The sequence below is a fragment of the Panthera tigris genome, chromosome B1 (genome assembly GCF_018350195.1).
Source record: "Panthera tigris isolate Pti1 chromosome B1, P.tigris_Pti1_mat1.1, whole genome shotgun sequence".
NCBI lineage: Eukaryota > Metazoa > Chordata > Mammalia > Carnivora > Felidae > Panthera > Panthera tigris.
The window spans coordinates 101137211-101147902 of NC_056663.1; the positions used below are offsets into that span (position 1 = coordinate 101137211).

Sequence of the window (10692 nt, forward strand, 5' to 3'; positions counted from 1 at the left end):
AGTATGGCTCATGATATACCTGGTGAATCAAGGCAGCTGGAGGATGTTTGCAGCATTTGTGTGCATTCCTATACAGTTCAAGTCAGCTGGAGGCAGTTGCTGCATTCAAAGATGAAATCACACATAGGCAAACACAAAATTCTTGTTATACTCAAATTGTTCCCTGGTATATTTAATCAGTGGAATAAATTCCCATTTTTGATACACGCATTAAAGCAGGACTGACTAAAATCTAGGTTATAAAAATGATTATAATTTAAAGAATAAAAAGCCATTAAGACCCCAGTGGAATGATGCCATAAAGGTAGCAGTAGGGTTATCTTGAAGCAGAGGATATGTAACTCAACTAAATCTGAGTCCCCTTACTCCCACCCTAAATTCCATCTAAGCATAGTGATAGATTCAAGTGAAATGCAACTTGGGTTCCATAACTTGGAAACATACTGTCAATCCTAAGCAAATCCTATTTGGTGCCAGGAAGAACTTGTAACAATACACACCAGACTTCCTGAAAGTCCTCATTATACATTTTTGTCCTTATCATCCCACACCACGTGGTGGCCAACACTAATCTTCCTTCCCTCTTCTCCAGCATTTCTTGTCCCCTCTATGTGCACTCCTCAAAAGCCCAGAAAACAAAATCCCAACCTTTACGGGTTCTCTCATTACCCCTTCCTCTCTTTCCCACCTTTTTCCCAAGAGTAAAAACTCTATACATAGGGGTATTACTTTTCTATTGCTGTTGTAACAAATTACCCCTTAACCAGTGGCTTAAAACAGCACAAAAGTTATTCTTTCACAGTTCTAGAGGTCAGAGGTCTCAAATGAGCTTTATGGGGTTAAAATCAGAGTGTTGGCAGGCTGCAGTCCCATAGGCTCCAGGGGAGAACATGTTCTTTGCCTTTCCCAGCTTCTAGAGGCTGCCTGTATCTACTGGCTTCTGGCTCCATATCACTCTGACCTCTGCTTCTATTATCACATCTTCTCTGACTCCTGACACGCCTGCCTTCCTTTTATAAGTACCCCTGTGATTATATCAGGCATACCTGGATAATGTGGGCTAATCTCACATCTCAAGATCATTAATTTAATCACATTTGCAAAGTCCCCTTTGTTATTTAGGGATATATAAAGGTAGCATATTCACGGGTTCTAGGGATTAGCCTACCACACCAGCGATAATGTTCAAAACGCTTCACAACTGATATGCCACTTAAGGCAGGGTGTCTAAAATGAGCTTTATGGAACTAAAATCAGGGTGTTTGCAGGCTTCACTCTCGTAGGCTCCAGGAGAGAACATGTTCCTTGCCTTTCCCAGCTTCTAGAGGCTGCCTGTATTTACTGGCTTCTGGCCCCATATCACTCTGACCTCTGCTTCTGTTATCACATCTTCTCTAAGACCTCAGAAAGATCTTAGGTCATAATGCTGCAGCAGGACCCTGGAGATCCTGGCATGCTGGTTGATGAATAGTAGAGAGGGCTGGGAGGTCTCAGAGAGGGACTGGGATTTGTAGGGTGTTGGTGAGGCACTCTGGGGCTATAAGGAATGGTTCTCTCTAAGCAATATGAAAGACTTTCCACTTTGTTACAATCAGCACAGTCACACCAGTGCATTTTGGCTGACCACTGACCTGCCATGCTCTTCCTTATCCACAATCAGTACACAAACTTTCTGGGATTTTATCATGTGCTGTATTCACCCCCTTCACCTGGAATGTCTATTTAAGCCTCATCACAACCCAATGATTAGTTCTACACTTATCTTCCTTTTGCAATAACATACCTGGGGTCATATGTGCTATTAATTGCTAGGGCCTGAATCTGAAATTAAGCACTTAACTTTAGAAATTGAGCTCTTAACCATTGTGGTTAGTGTTTACAAGGAGACTCTTTAGGCAGATCAGGAATGCATGTACTAAGACTGTGCAGGCAATGTTGAGGTACCAAGTGACAACATGTAGTCCACATGCATTTCATAGGTTTACATAGAACCCTCTCCTACAGAATTCAATGCTTATTGGGAGGGCCTCTTGATCATACAGTAAGAATTCTTATCTACTTTGTAAGCACCAAACATGTATAGTCTTGAATAGATATTCTATGATAAAAAAAAAAAAAACCAATTATAGTGAAGCAAATCAAGTACAAACTCTAATTTACCTTGTCTACATACAGCCTAGAATAAAGCATGGTTTAAGCATGCAATGAAATAGATGAAGAAACAAATGAATAAGTAAAATCCATAGTCAAGAGTTTTATTTGTAAGACCTAACTGACTGTGGTACAAAACTACTTCTGGTTAGAATATTATATTTAACTTTCTCATATGAGTAGAGCAGTAGGAACAGAAGCAGCAGCAGAGAGAAAGATGATAAAACCACTAATGGACTTTGAGTCTTTTGTAACCTCTACCTGGTCATAGTTAGAAATGTGTTGCTCATCCCTTGTCTCATATCTAAAAGAAATAAGTAACACTACCCCCCCCCAATAATTTATGGGTATTTTTGATTTTGCTGTTGAAAAAGTTTTTGGTTTGGACAAGAATGAGAATTAGTACCTTTCATTCATTTAATTGATGCATTGTATAGAAGAGATGGACATCAGAGAGTTTTTTTGTTGTTTTTTAAATGAAAGTAGAATGAGATCCTGATTGGGAGATGGCATGAATTTCTTTACAGTCTCTTAGAATCATTTATGACACACATAAAAACCAGATTGCTAAGTAAAATGTTAGGAGCCAAGATTAATGTTATTTAAAGATGCTCTCAGGGAGAATTGTAAGCAAATTCTACTTTCAACTCTTTAACCTGATTAAAAGCCTAAAATATTCTTGCTAGTTTGGAAAATACCCCTGATATTTAAAATTTCCTAAAATGTAGCTCCCCTCCTACCTTTACGATGGAATACTGGATGATTTCAGTCAAAAGACATAGTTATTACTATAAGAAAAAGTCCTGCAAGAAAGCACATGTTGCCACTTTACTCATTATTGAAGTGCCCTTATGACTGTTAGAGGGAACAGGTAAGATGCTAGGGGAGGCAGAGAAAGAGAGATCAAAGTGTTTTTGTTTACTTCTTTGAAGTTTTGTAGTACCTACTGTTTACCATGCACACTTCTTGATTCATGCTGAAAATTGGAATTCACCCATTTCTCTTTTTCCTGTCTAAGATGCAGATGGGGCACATTTCGTTGACTCCATCAATCCCTGCCCCCCACGCATTAGCACATGCACACGTATACCTAGCCAGTGGAAAAGAAAAAAGAGTTACTCACATTCATCCATTTTACAAAGATTTCCAGGCTGCAATGGGAGGGCTTTACCTCTCCCTGAAGGATGAATAAATAGGTAGCTTTACTGACAACCTGTTCACAGTCAAACTGCAGTGAAAACTGAGACCAAGGTCTTACTCTACTGGCACTTATGAGATCCAGTGCTGGCAACATGGAGAAGATAGTCATCTGCCTGATGGTCATCTTCTTGGGGACAATAGCCCATAAGTCAAGCTTCCAAGAGAAGGATCTCCTCTTGATTAGAATGCGTCAACTTATAGATATTGTTGATCAGCTGCAAAATTATGTGAATTATTTGGTAAGGCCATACTTATCACAACAAAATTTAAATATTATTCTTCAATTAATATAAAAGGTGCTTTTTGACTTATAAAAATAACCCAGAACTAATTTTCTTTTGCTCTAGGAACCTGAACCTCTGCCAGCTCCAGAAGACGTAAAGGTAAGACCAGTTGAATTTATTTGTGATAATATTTGTGACACAAGTTTTTAAATCCAATTAAGAAAGCCATTAACATAGTTATCTAGGAATATACTTAATTTCCATGAATTTGGGGGTTTAATAGTTGGTAAAATAGTTATTCCTATTTTGGTCAAATATTCATTGATTTATCAGCAAGCCAATCATAAAAACACCACATACCTTATAAAATATATTTTTATCTTCAAATACCTCTAAGAGTCCTTCCAAGTAGCACTACTGAGACAGAATAACAAAACTAGAAAATAAATCTATTCTATGATCAGTTCCTGAATAATGACCAACTAATTAGATTTTAAGAGCCCTTGTAGAATGACAGTTCTTGAGCCCTCCTTTGCAAACCTACCTAAGAAATATAGACACACACCGGAAGAAGCAGAATTCACCTTTTAATAACAAGAAAGAAAGAAAAGAAAGGAAGGAAGGAAGAGAGAAAGAAGAAAGAACCAATTACAGGAACAGCATGGAAGAATGGTAGTATGGAAGTCAAGGCTGTCCTTTAGAATATAATTCCCATATACCTTGGCCTCAGTGAGTCTTGTCTTTGGCCTTTGGAGAGGTCTTTCAAAAGGACTTTTTTCAAAAACTCATCCCATTCTCTTAAGCCATTTAAATCCCTTAGGTCCGAGGAAGAAAAGACCTAGCACATAGTTCAAGAGGGCTGCGTGCTGGTCTTTTCCTTAGTAACTTCGTTCTAGTCTTCACATCTGGTACCCTGAGGATAGAAATGCAACTGGGGAAATGTTTTCATTGTCTCAGACCTTTAACTGCATAAATTAGAATAACTATAAAAGTGCTACCAGTAATTAGGACACTACAGAGGAGGAGACATATGAAGATACATTGCAAAGAAAACAATTATCGTAAATGACTATGTGTAAAAGTTTAGAAAGTGAATGAGTCACAACCATTGCTTTTCTCTAAAATTCACTCTCTAGCTCTGAACCTAACCACTCTCATTTACTAGGTCTTTTTCTAATAAGCAGCATCTAAAATGAAAGCAGCACATTCAGCTTATTGGAAAGCCTTTTCTAATAAGTGAGAATATTTCTTAATTGATGACCTAATTATCAAAACATACATTTTCAGCATCTCACGTATTTTGTTTAACTGCTGTGGTTAGAGTCCTTTTGGACTAACCCTGTCTATAACTTGCAGAATAAGAAATAAGAAAGATTTCCTATTTTCTAACTTGAGTTGATCCAATGGGTACTTCCTTCATTAATTATCTATGCTTTGTTAAAGATAGAGGCTTTTTACCTTACATCATAATGAGAAGATTTCATCTCAGTGACAGTGTATCTATCTGACAATCTTATCAAACAATGCTGGCTATGATACAAGTGAGTAATGGTATAGCTAAGATCTTTAAGCTATGCTGGCAGGCAAACTTAGGAAGGAAGAAAATAATTCAAGGCCACAGTAGCATTATGTCAAGTTTTTCAGGGCTAGCATCAAAGCAGGGCTCATAAGAGATTTAAAAATAAGGAAAATAAATTTATTTACATGTTGCATGCAAATGTTGATACATTGTGATTATCTCAGATCCCTTATTGGCCTTGCCAGGCATTGTTCTCTTTCTTATAATTATATAACCAGTGATCCTCAACTGGTAATGACTTTGCCCTCCTGACAACATCTGACATTGTCTGGAGAAATTTTGGGTTGTCACAGTTGTGTGTAGGGGAGTGCTTTCTACTTGTCAGAGATGCTAGTAAACATTCTAGAATGCACAGGACAGTCCTAACAACAAAGAATTATCTAGCCCAAAATGTCAATTGTATTGTTATTGAGAAACCCTGATATAAACCTAGTTTGCCTTTGGGACAAAGGTATCTTGCCCAAGACTTCCTAGTGTGAGTGGTCAGGCCTTTCTGTGAGGGGGAAATGTAGGTTAAAAATAAGCTATAAGGAGGCAAATATTTTCAAATATTCAGCTGCAAAACAACAAAGCCAAGCGTGCTTCCTTGCAAAAGCAGCACTTGACTGTTCTCTTTGTTTGTTACTCTTGCTTTTTTGACTTCCGTACTGCTCCCTCTATTTTGCAATAATGTAGGACACACAACTCATTTTATCATGTGTTGAAGGATGAAGGAATCAAAGCCTTGCCCTCATAGTTTGCTGCCAGCAAGGCATAGCAAAGGAAAATAATTGTTATGCTCCCAGATGGTGGTTCTACACATGAGTTTGGGTTCATTCTGTAAAGACCAGGAGTGACAAGCCATCCATGGTTGCCTGAAGCAAGGTTAATATCTCCACTCCCCTTCCCAGTGCATCTGTAAGGCAGTTGTCAGGATAGCTTCTCCACTTCTTTTCCTCTCTGAGGCTGCCTTTGGTGTGTGTCTGAAGCCCAATGCAGCAGTTAATTGTCCTGGACTGTACATGGCTGGGGACAGCTCTGCTGCTTGCAGAAAGCACTGAGCAACATACCACCGCCTACTGACACAGGTAAACAAGGAAGGGCATGAGACAGTGCAGCCTGTCAGTGTCCAGACGCCATCCAGAGGCTTTCAGAAAAGCTTTCTCAGGCATAAGCTCTTTCATTACTGATCTTGACCATTCCTGGCAATACCAAGGGAGTTCATTCGGTAGGGCCCCTATACTTCTTTGGAACGTAACTTTCTTTCAACATACCCATGTAAATGTTAACTCAGCAAAATGGGCTTCTGTGAGAAATGCTGGTTTCTCAGATCATCACGGATGAAGCAGTTAGTGTTTTCAGTTTCAGCTGGAAAATTTACCTCTTTAAATATGAATATTATTTTTTTCCAGTAAGTTAAGCCGGTTGTGGTCAAAAAGAAGAGAAAAGAAAAAACTTCAACAAACATGAGCATGTGGTTTTCAAGGAAAAAAAAGTGCTATAATTAACATTTATAAATAGTTTCTATTAAATAAGCATTTTGGCAAACATATGGAAAGGATATTACCTTGCCCTTATGAGAGAGGCAAACTGTTCTGATAGAAGGAAACCAGATAAGCTGGTTCTCAGCTTGTGGCTATGTATGCAAAGTAAGCCTGACAGGCTTGTGTCTTAATGATGCATGTTATTAATCAACATTCATATTGGGTAAGCATATGGGTTGGAAAATGCAAAGCAGGCCAGATGCTATTTTCAGCTGATTGTCCATGAGAAGACTCAGATAATTTTGTTATATGTGGAACTGCCCTTGTAGGAACTGAGAGAGATTAAGGTTTCTGGTTTCATATGGCTGTGTCTTCCATACACATTAGTGAGATAGGGACGCGACTACTGGGGTGGGGTGGGGTGTGGATAGAATAGCATGATATACACACATTGGCTGAAAGAAAAAAGAAACTTGGATACAAGTTTTTAGATCAGCATTAAAATGTTTTTAATAAGTCAATTTAAGTTTTGTTCTTTCGATATATTCCATTTTATTTTCAGTTCGATTTCTAAGGTTTTTGAGTTACTACTCTCTAGTTATTTGACTAAACCAAGAGACAAGGTTTTGGTCCTTGTTCCGCCCTCTTCTTCATTCTTTGAGACACCATCCTTAGTTTCTAAGGAACGGTCCTCCATCCCATTGGTTGCACAAATCTCAAATTCTGTTCCTTGACTAGGTAGTTCAGGCAGAATCCTACCCTAAGTGACCTAAGAGTGTGAATAGCATTTTAGAAGAGTCATGTGTAGTCTGTCACAGGTGTATGGACTCTTAGATGTAGAATATGCCATCAGAGGTAGATAGCCACTTCCTTCACCCAAAGTAGGGGCATTAACTCATTTACTTCGTTTGTTGACTCCACACGTAGTTATTGAGCACTGACTAGCAATAAGACAGGATGCCAGGTGTTGTGCAAGGTAAGACGTTGCTTGAGACATGTCACTGTTAGATGCTTCCATGAACATTGTAGAGAGAAACAAACAAACAAAAAACAAATAAAAAAGATTGTTAATCAGATTACAGCATATCTCACCCAAAGCTGCAACCAGTCATAGTGTAACTTTTAGAAAATTTAGAAAATTTAGAAGATCCTGTCTACTACCCAGACCTCAAAATGGCATTAGAAATGGAAAAGCTAGGATCCCTCCTTTTGCCTGTAGGGAGGGAAATGTTGTCTCTTCCCTAATACAGGATGAAATTTTACATTGCAGGTGCCTCCTTCTAATGAGCCCAAATGCATAGGGCGTGAACTCCTTCCTCACAATCTGCTGAAATAAATGTGATCTAATATGCTGTAGTAGAAGTAGAAAAAGAGGACTGGGAAGGTCATTTACTTTCTGAATAACTTTTGTTTTGTTTACATATATATAAATTATTTCTTTTTCAGAGACACTGCGAACGGTCAGCTTTTTCATGTTTTCAGAAGGTCCAACTAAAGGCAGCAAATACAGGAGGCAATGAACAGATAATCAGTGTATTAACTAAACAGCTGAAGAGGAAACTACCTCCCACAAACGCAGGCAGAAGACAGAAACACAGACCAGTAAGACTGTCATTTGTCATCTCTCTTATTTGTACTTAGTGACTACATCTCTTACGGTACATAACGCACTTAATACACACATTTGTAGCCAGAGATTCCAGTGCCTTCCTTCCAGTTACACGCTGTCTTTTATGGCGTATTTTGAGAAGTGAAGTCACCTCTTCAAAATCCACAGACTCAAAAGTGCCCAGAAATCCTGTTAAGAATTTGCTAACAGTCTCTGGTAGCTGGAAGAAGTTAAAATAGCCTCCCAAGGTGAGGAAGTCACTTGGCAGGAAATCTAATTGTGACTTAGGAGTTAAGTATTTTTCTTTCATCATATGGTCACATATAACTTGTATTCTTATTAACAGGAGCTAGGGCCTAGTTTTCCTATAAGAAAAGAGACAGCCTACAGGAGACCAAGAAAAATCTCATATTTTGCCTTCTTCTCTTAAAGAATATTATTGTCCTATATAATCACAGAGTCAGCACTATATTTAAATAGACAGATCTCATTATTTGGCTGGAGAATTTTAATAGTCCCTAGGAGGCCCTGAGACCCTCTTGTATATTTCTTCCTATGCCAACTCATAAGCAATGCTGATACTGTCATCACTAATTCAAGAATTAATCAAAACCAGTGGAATAACACATAAGATAAATTTCTCCAAAATATTTTTTTGAATCAGTTCTCTCTCTTCTAAGGAATTTCACATATGATTCAAATGAAACCTTAATGACATTATCAAAATGATTTTTATTTCCTTTGATTTCTTAGCCAGGTTTCATTGTAAAAAGTATCCCTCTAAAACTTTCCTCAGAAAGAAAGGAGCATTTGAAACCCAATAGCAAAGACTTATGAAATGGCAGTGCGGGCACTGAGCTTTTATCTAATTAAGTACCTTTTTTGGTAGATGGGAAAATGAGACCTCATTAAGTGACTTGTCCAAGCCCTGCAAATACTAAGTTGCAGAATGAAAACTAGAACTTACATCTCCTACCTTTCAGTCAAAGGCTCCCACTACAACATCAAATGGGCTTAGAGACATTGAATACCAAGCAAGGGCCTGGTGTTTTTGTTCTCAAAAGGAATAAGGATAAAGAAGAAAATCCCAGAATTAAAAAAAAAAAAAAGAAATACAAACAGGCAAGACACATAAGAAAAATTGCTCAATCTTCTTATAATCAAATAAATGCAAGCTAAGGAAATCCTACTTCTTTCCAAAAAAAATTTTAACAGTACTCAATAATAGTACAAATGCTCTGCATGAATACAGGTGGAACTTTTTTACAATATACAGCAAGACAAAAATTTTTATTCCTTTAATTTAGTAATTGTACTTCTAGAAATTTTAAATAAAGATGTATATAAAAATTATTCAGAAATGTTCTTGCATTGTGTGCAATAGTGAAAAGTTAGAACAATCTATGTGCCCCAAAATAGTAACAGTTTGATGGTACGTTGGAATACAGAGCAACAATTATATATATTTTTGAAGAATATTTAACAGGTAGGAAATGCTTGTATATGTTGAGTGTAAATAAAGCTAATTACCAACCAGTGTAAATAACATAAATGCAAAGAAAAAAAACATTGCTGGGAGGATATGCATCAAAAGATTGCAGTGGTTATCTCTGAGGATGGGGATTACAAGTGATTTTTTCCCATTGTTATTTCTTGAACAATTTTATGCACATCTCAAAATTTTTTTCAGTAAACACGGTTTATATCTCTAATTGGAAAAAATATATTTTAACTGAACATTTATTAAATGGGAAAAATGTTGAACTTTTTTGTTGATTTCTAGACATGCCCCTCATGTGATTCTTATGAGAAAACATCACCGAAAGAATTCCTAGAAAGATTGAAATCACTCATCCAAAAGGTATGCAACTGAAATTGTATTTAATTTTCTACTTCATATTTATCTATCCAGATTTCTTCTTACATTTATGTTACTCATGGTATACTATTTCCACAGATGATTCATCAGCATCTCTCCTAGAACAAATGAGATATGAAGGTTCCTGAGGATCTAACTTGAAGCTGGACACTATATTACATACTCTAACACAGTAGTGAAACTCACTTCTTGGTATTCTAAATGGAGGAGTACAACATATTGGTGATGGGGAAAAAGACTCAGATCAGTATTTCAAGTCAGGATTACTTCCCCCCAGTTACTATACAGTTCTTCAGTTTGATCCACATGCTCTGTATCTGGTCAACTTGAAAAAGCTGTCTACTCAATTAAGTCTGATTTCCTATGTTATGGATTTCTATGGTTTCTAAAATTTTTACTTTATATTAGTGCCCAAATATGGCATTCCTTGATGGAGAGAGAAGCTTAAATTTTTTTTTTAAGCTTAAGATTTTTAACCAAAAACATGGTTTGGGAATTTAGTGGTCTTATATTAACCTTGACCTTGATTAGCACAGGAATGAGGTGTCTGATGATCATTAATTTAAAAGTTATATACCTTCATTCAA

At 37.2% G+C, this 10692-nt stretch overlaps 1 protein-coding gene across 1 annotated transcript; it reads left to right on the plus strand.

The window, feature by feature from the left end:
• The first annotated feature begins 3277 nt into the window (after positions 1-3277).
• IL21 (interleukin 21) lies at positions 3278-10489 on the plus strand. Its single transcript, XM_007087589.2, has 5 exons — positions 3278-3590; positions 3699-3734; positions 8064-8219; positions 10010-10087; positions 10184-10489. Exons 1-5 carry the CDS (start codon positions 3423-3425, stop codon positions 10205-10207), a joined length of 462 nt encoding a protein of 153 aa, XP_007087651.1. The 5' UTR covers positions 3278-3422; the 3' UTR covers positions 10208-10489.
• Positions 10490-10692: the final 203 nt, after the last annotated feature.